Here is a 6,430-nt window from a genome sequence, read left to right as displayed (position 1 = left end):
AAATCCCGTGTTGCTGATTGGTCTCGCCAGCTGCCTGTCCTGGCTGCCACGACCAATCAGTGACGGGCACAGCCCAGCCGAGAATTAGTCCCTCCCTACTCCTGTCCAGTCAGTGTCTGGCGCCCGCTCCATACTCCCCTCCAGTTAGCGCTCACACAGGGTTAATGGCAGCGTTAACGGACCGCGTTATGCCGCAGGTAACGCACTCCTTTAACGCTGCTATTAACCCTGTGTGACCAACTTTTTACAATTGATGCTGCTTATATACTAGCTGCCTCATAGAAAATCATTGGTCCGTGTGCAATGCGTAGTTTTTGCGCCTCTCATACGTCCGTAAAACTTTCTAGTGTGACCCCCGGCCTTATAAATACTGATCAAATACTGAGCGTGTGAACGTGGCCTTGTTAGAGGGAACATAACTAAATCGTTTTCAGGTAAATTTCATGCTGGGACTTTTAGTACTTCCACAGATGCAATCTTCGCATGTCTTCTCTAGCGTTATTACCCGTTCATTGCACCAGTCGATGAGTTTTCTGCTCTCACATCTACTGCTGAGTCATTTATCTCGTGGGTGTGAACGAGCAGTTAACAGTAACACCAGAAAAAAGGTGGAAAAAGAACTGTGGCCACATCGGTTGTCGCCCATCTTTCCCTGAAGCAGATAGAACCAATACATGATGAGATGACTTAGATATTCTTTTTTTTTTTTTTTTTTTTGCCACAGCAAGCGTTTTCTTTGCACAGGTCATAGTCTTTTTAGATATTGGTAATGTTTGTTACTTTCCCAGGGTACTGTCTCTTTAAGATACAGCTGGCAGAGAGATACCCAATGGGCGCTGCTTGTACAAGGTACAGAGCTGACAGCACATGCCTGAACCAGCAGAACTGGCTCGCCTACAGAGAGGAGTGGCATAGAGAGTCATTGATCTCCTGTGCTGCTCTCATTTCCTCCTGTGCTGGGTTATTCTCCCCCTCTGCTCGGTATCACTGTATGCAGTATTTATTTAGAGGGCAGAGAGTATTGTAGGTCGAGGCCGCCCTGCGGGTTGGGATACGCTGTGCTATGCAGCTGTGCTGGAAAATGAGCCTGGACCTCATTGTCACCTGAGAGGGTGGGAATATTTCATCAACCCTGGGAGAGGCGGCTGCCACATCAGCAACCAGCATCTCGGGTAATTCTATCACGGATAAAAAAAAGAAAACTAGGGGAAACGAAAAAAGAAAGTCGAAAACTTCCAGTCTCTGCGTTACGTTCCATCACTGCTCCAATGGATTCCAGATGCTCAGCAGCAATATTTCCCTGGGTGAAACTGTGGCTAGATCCTGAGGCCTGACTTAGGACACTTTATATTTCGCAGCGGGATCATTGATCGGTGAGTGTCGCAATGTTGCAGTCCGTGGCGAGCAGTCGGTGTGTCCGGCTGATTGACCGGAACCGTCCAGCCTGGTATTTTGGTTTTTTAATGGTCAGTTACATCCTCTATCTCATATTCGGAGCGGTAGTCTTCTCCTCGGTGGAGTTGCCCTATGAAGACCTGCTCCGAAGGGACTTGCAGGAGATCAAGCGACAATTCATAAGTGACAACGAGTGTATGTCTGAGGAGAACCTGGAGCGCTTTTTGGAACAGGTCCTGGAGGCCAACAACTATGGGGTGTCCATACTGAATAACGCATCTGGAAATTGGAACTGGGATTTCATGTCGTCACTGTTCTTTGCCAGTACGGTGTTATCTACCACAGGTAGGTGGTCAATGAACAATGAAGAATGAATGGTTACTGCAGAATCCTAGAACCCAAATACTAAACCCCAAAGTCGAATCTCTCAATAACTCTAATCAATGTATGACTAAACCGTTAATAACCTAACCCAAGCACTCGCTACAATAGTACCTAAAACACTAACCCTGACCACTGTACTCTCAGGCTCAAACCTTTTAAACATGAATATTCCTCAAGGGCAACCTTTCTCATTGTATAATCAGCCCTAACAGTCTTATTATCTGTGGACAGCATACTATAGATCAGTAGGAGCGGAGCAGATTGATATATATTTTTGTGGGAAAAAATTCAGGATCACTTGTTTAATTTATTTAAATTGATCTTTCTATGGGGTGGGTGGGTGGGGTGGTCATGCATAGTGACTGACAGCCATCGCTGCATGCATAGACATACAGGGAAGTCTGTCAATCATTAGTACAAGACCAAGGGCAAACACTATCAACTTGGGGCCCCTGTGCAAGAAGTGTGTCTGGGCACCTCTTCTTTTATAGCAACAAATCTAAAGAAAAGAAGGTGCTATGTAATAAAGAGTATGCTTTAATAACAAGACAGGACACTATATAATAAGAAACAACAATATACATAATTATGAAGGATGCTATGTAATAATGGTATGATGCTGTACATAAAAAAGGAAGAAGCTATGTAATGAGGAACAGCGCTATACCTAATAAGTGAGAATGATTTGTAATAAGGGACGGCGCTATACAAAATAAAAGAGGAGCACATCATGTAATAAGGAAAGGCACTATATGAGCAAAAGTGTAACAATGTTTTGAACTTTTGACTTTCAGGCTCCATATCTCATCATCCACTTCTGCTTCGAACGTGAGACTACCATCATTTTATAGACAATCATCTAGGCTCTCTCAGACATAAATTTGACTTGCAACTATTTTTCATATGATTAGTTATGCAGATTCTTGTCATGTCACTTCATTGTTACTTTTTTGCTCCTAAAAATCTACATTTTAATTTTTATTACATTGTTAGTATATTGCAAATCCACATTAGGCTTTCAAAACTGCCTGAATCCTTCTGGGCATGCTTTCGCTCACATTAAAGCATGTCTTGATCAAAATCCGATCCCAGGTCTCTTCTACATGTTCCCAAACTTGGTTAATACTCGTTGACTCGCTTGGGTATGTATTCAGCTTTTTCTTAAACTCTGCCCACAAGTGTTCGATTGGGTTGAGGTTTAGGGACTGTTGGGGACAATCCAGCACTTCTACTTCATTGTCATTGTTCCATTTCTTCGCCAATCTCTATGTATGCTTTGGGTCATTGCCCTGCTGGAACACTATGGCGTCCTTTTCATACCCATACTACTTGAGTGTACAAAGTACCGTATATACTCGAGTATAAGCCGAAATTTTCAGCCCACTTTTTTGGGCTGAAAGTCCCCCTCTTGGCTTATACTCAAGTCATACCCAGGGGTCGGCAGGTGAGGGGGAGCGGGGGCTGTCTAATTATACTCACCTACTTCTGGCGCGGTCCCTGCAGGTCCCTGGCTTCCCCGGCGCCGGCAGCGTCTTCCTGTACTGAGCGGTCACATGGTACCGCTCATTACAGTAATGAATATGCGGCTCCACCTCCCACCTCTATGGGAGGTGGAGCCGCATATTCATTACTGTAATGAGCGGTAACGGTGACCGCTCACTACAGGAAGAAGCTGCGGCGTCGGGGAAGCAGGGACTGCACAGCGCCAGGAGCAGGTAAGTATAATCGGGAGGGGGAGCACTGCGCTGCGCGATACTTACCTGCTCCTCGTTTCGGCGCCGCTCCATCTTCAGCAGTGGTGCTCAGGTCAGAGGGCGCGGTGACGTAGTTAGTGTGCGCCCTCAGCCTCAACGCCAGTGCTGAAGATCGAGCGGCGCCGTAACGATCAGCACGTGAATATTGAAAGCGCTGGGGGCCTGAGCGACGGAGAGGTGAGTATGTGATTTTCTTTATCACAGCAAATGCGGCAAGTGTCTGTATCGAGCATCTATGGGGCCATAACGTTTGTGCAGCGCTATAAGGGGCCATAACGTTTGTGCAGCACCGTATGGGGCCATAACGTTTGTGCAGCATTATATGGGGCCATAATGTTTGTGCAGCACTATATGGGGCCATAATGTTTGTGCAGCACTGTAAGGGGCCATAACGTTTGTGCCAGCACTATATGGGGCAAGTGTCTGTATGGGGCCATAATCAATGTTTGTGCAGCACTATATGGGGCAAATATCTTTATGGAGCATCTTATGGGGCCATAATCAGCATTTGTGCAGCATTATACTGGGCAAATATGTCTATGGAGCATCTTATTGGGCCATTATTAACCTATATGCAGGATTATATGGGGCATATTTTAATATGGAGCATCTTATGGGGCCATAATGAACTTTATGGAGCATTATATGGGGCTCCTGATTAAATATGGATATTCAAAAACACTTAACCTACTGATATCTCAATTAATTTTACTTTTATTTGTATCTATTTTTACTTTTGACATTTACCGGCAACTACTGCATTTCCCACCCTAGGCTTATACTCGAGTCATTAAGATTTCCCAGTTTTCTGTGGCAAAATTGGGGGGGGGGGGTCGGCTTATACTCGAGACGGCTTATACTCGAGTATATACGGTAACTCGTTTTGTAAGATACTCACATATAGCTTAGCATTGAGACCACCATCGATCCTGGTCAAGTATCCAACACCTTTGACTGTGAAACAACTTCATATCATCAGGTTTTAACCACCGAACTTGACAGTTCCTTCAATTTCTCGATCCATTAGCCCCTTTTTCCCTTGTTTCATCAGAGCCTAGTCCATTGACTTTGTCTCATCGCTCCAAATCAACCATTTACAATCTAATGTCCACTTTTCATACTTTTTTGCAAATTCAAACTGACTATATCACTTGTTATGATATTGAAGTTGAGGCTCCTTAACCTTTTTTCTGAGTATATAGAAATATAGTATATATAGTATATATAGTATAGTATATAACTATTTTTTATTTTAAATTCTTTTTTTTAACAGGGATATGGTGCCCACATTGCTATATATTATGTGGGCTGTGTTATATACTGCATGGGCTGTGTTATATACTACGTGGCTGTGCAATATACTATGTGGCTGTGCAATATACTACGTGGGCTGTGTTATACACTATGTGGGCTGTGTTACATACTACATGGGCTGTGTTATATACTATGTGGCTGTGCAATATACTACGTGGCTGTGCTTTATACTACGTGGCTGTGCTATATACTACGTTGCTGTGCAATATACTACGTGGGCTGTTATACACTACGTGGGATGTGTTATATACTACGTGGGCTGTGTAATATGCTACATGGCTGTGTAATATGCTATGTGGCTGTGTAATATACTATGTGGGCTGTGTAATATACTACATGGGCTGTGCAATATACTACGTGGCTGTGCAATATACTACATGGGCTGTGCAATATACTACGTGGCTGTGCAATATACTACGTGGCTGTGCAATATACTATGTGGCTGTGCAATATACTATGTGGGCTGTGTTATATACTACGTGGGCTGTGTTATACACTACGTGGGCTGTGTTACATACTACATGGGCTGTGTTATATACTACGTGGCTGTGCAATATACTACGTGGCTGTGCTTTATACTACGTGGCTGTGCTATATACTACGTTGCTGTGCAATATACTACGTGGGCTGTTATACACTACGTGGGATGTGTTATATACTACGTGGGCTGTGTAATATGCTACATGGCTGTGTAATATGCTATGTGGCTGTGTAATATACTATGTGGGCTGTGTAATATACTACATGGGCTGTGCAATATACTACGTGGCTGTGCAATATACTACATGGGCTGTGCAATATACTACGTGGCTGTGCAATATACTACGTGGCTGTGCAATATACTATGTGGCTGTGCAATATACTACGTGGGCTGTGTTATATACTACGTGGGCTGTGTTATACACTACGTGGGCTGTGTTACATACTACATGGGCTGTGTTATATACTACGTGGCTGTGCAATATACTACGTGGCTGTGCTTTATACTACGTGGCTGTGCTATATACTACATGGCTGTGCTATATACTATGTGGCTATGCAATATACTACGTGGCTGTGCAATATACTACATGGGCTGTGCAATATACTACGTAGCTGTGCAATATACTACGTGGGCTGTGCTGCATACTTCATGGGCTGTGCTACATACTATGTGGCTATGCAATATACTACGTGGCTGTGCAATATACTACATGGGCTGTGCAATATACTACGTAGCTGTGCAATATACTACGTGGGCTGTGCTACATACTTCATGGGCTGTGCTACATACTATGTGGCTATGCAATATACTACGTGGCTGTGCAATATACTACGTAGCTGTGCAATATACTACGTGGGCTGTGCTACATACTTCATGGGCTGTGCTACATACTATGTGGCTGTGCAATATACTACGTGGCTGTGCAATATACTACATGGGCTGTGCTACATACTACGTGGGCTATGTTATACACTACGTGGGCTGTGTTATATACTGCATGGGCTGTTATATAGTACATGAGCTGTGTTATATGCTACGTGGGCTGTGTTATATGCTATGGGGGCTGTTATATACTACGTGGCTGTGCTATATACTACAT

The 6,430-nt window shown here is 43.9% G+C and overlaps 1 protein-coding gene across 1 annotated transcript in view; it reads left to right on the top strand.

The window, feature by feature from the left end:
• The first annotated feature begins 930 nt into the window (after nucleotides 1–930).
• The window catches only part of KCNK1 (potassium two pore domain channel subfamily K member 1), a 57,246-nt gene continuing 51,746 nt past the window's right edge, over nucleotides 931–6,430 (top strand). The window contains exon 1 of the mRNA XM_069750955.1: nucleotides 931–1,740. Within this exon, the coding sequence (XP_069607056.1) occupies nucleotides 1,386–1,740 (355 nt within the window). The 5' untranslated portion in view covers nucleotides 931–1,385. The remainder of the gene's footprint in view (nucleotides 1,741–6,430) is intronic.

Source organism: Ranitomeya imitator, chromosome 2 (assembly GCF_032444005.1).
Source record: "Ranitomeya imitator isolate aRanImi1 chromosome 2, aRanImi1.pri, whole genome shotgun sequence".
NCBI classification, from domain to species: domain Eukaryota; kingdom Metazoa; phylum Chordata; class Amphibia; order Anura; family Dendrobatidae; genus Ranitomeya; species Ranitomeya imitator.
The sequence above is the reverse complement of the archived record's forward strand: the minus strand, read 5'-3'. Positions and strand labels throughout refer to the sequence as shown.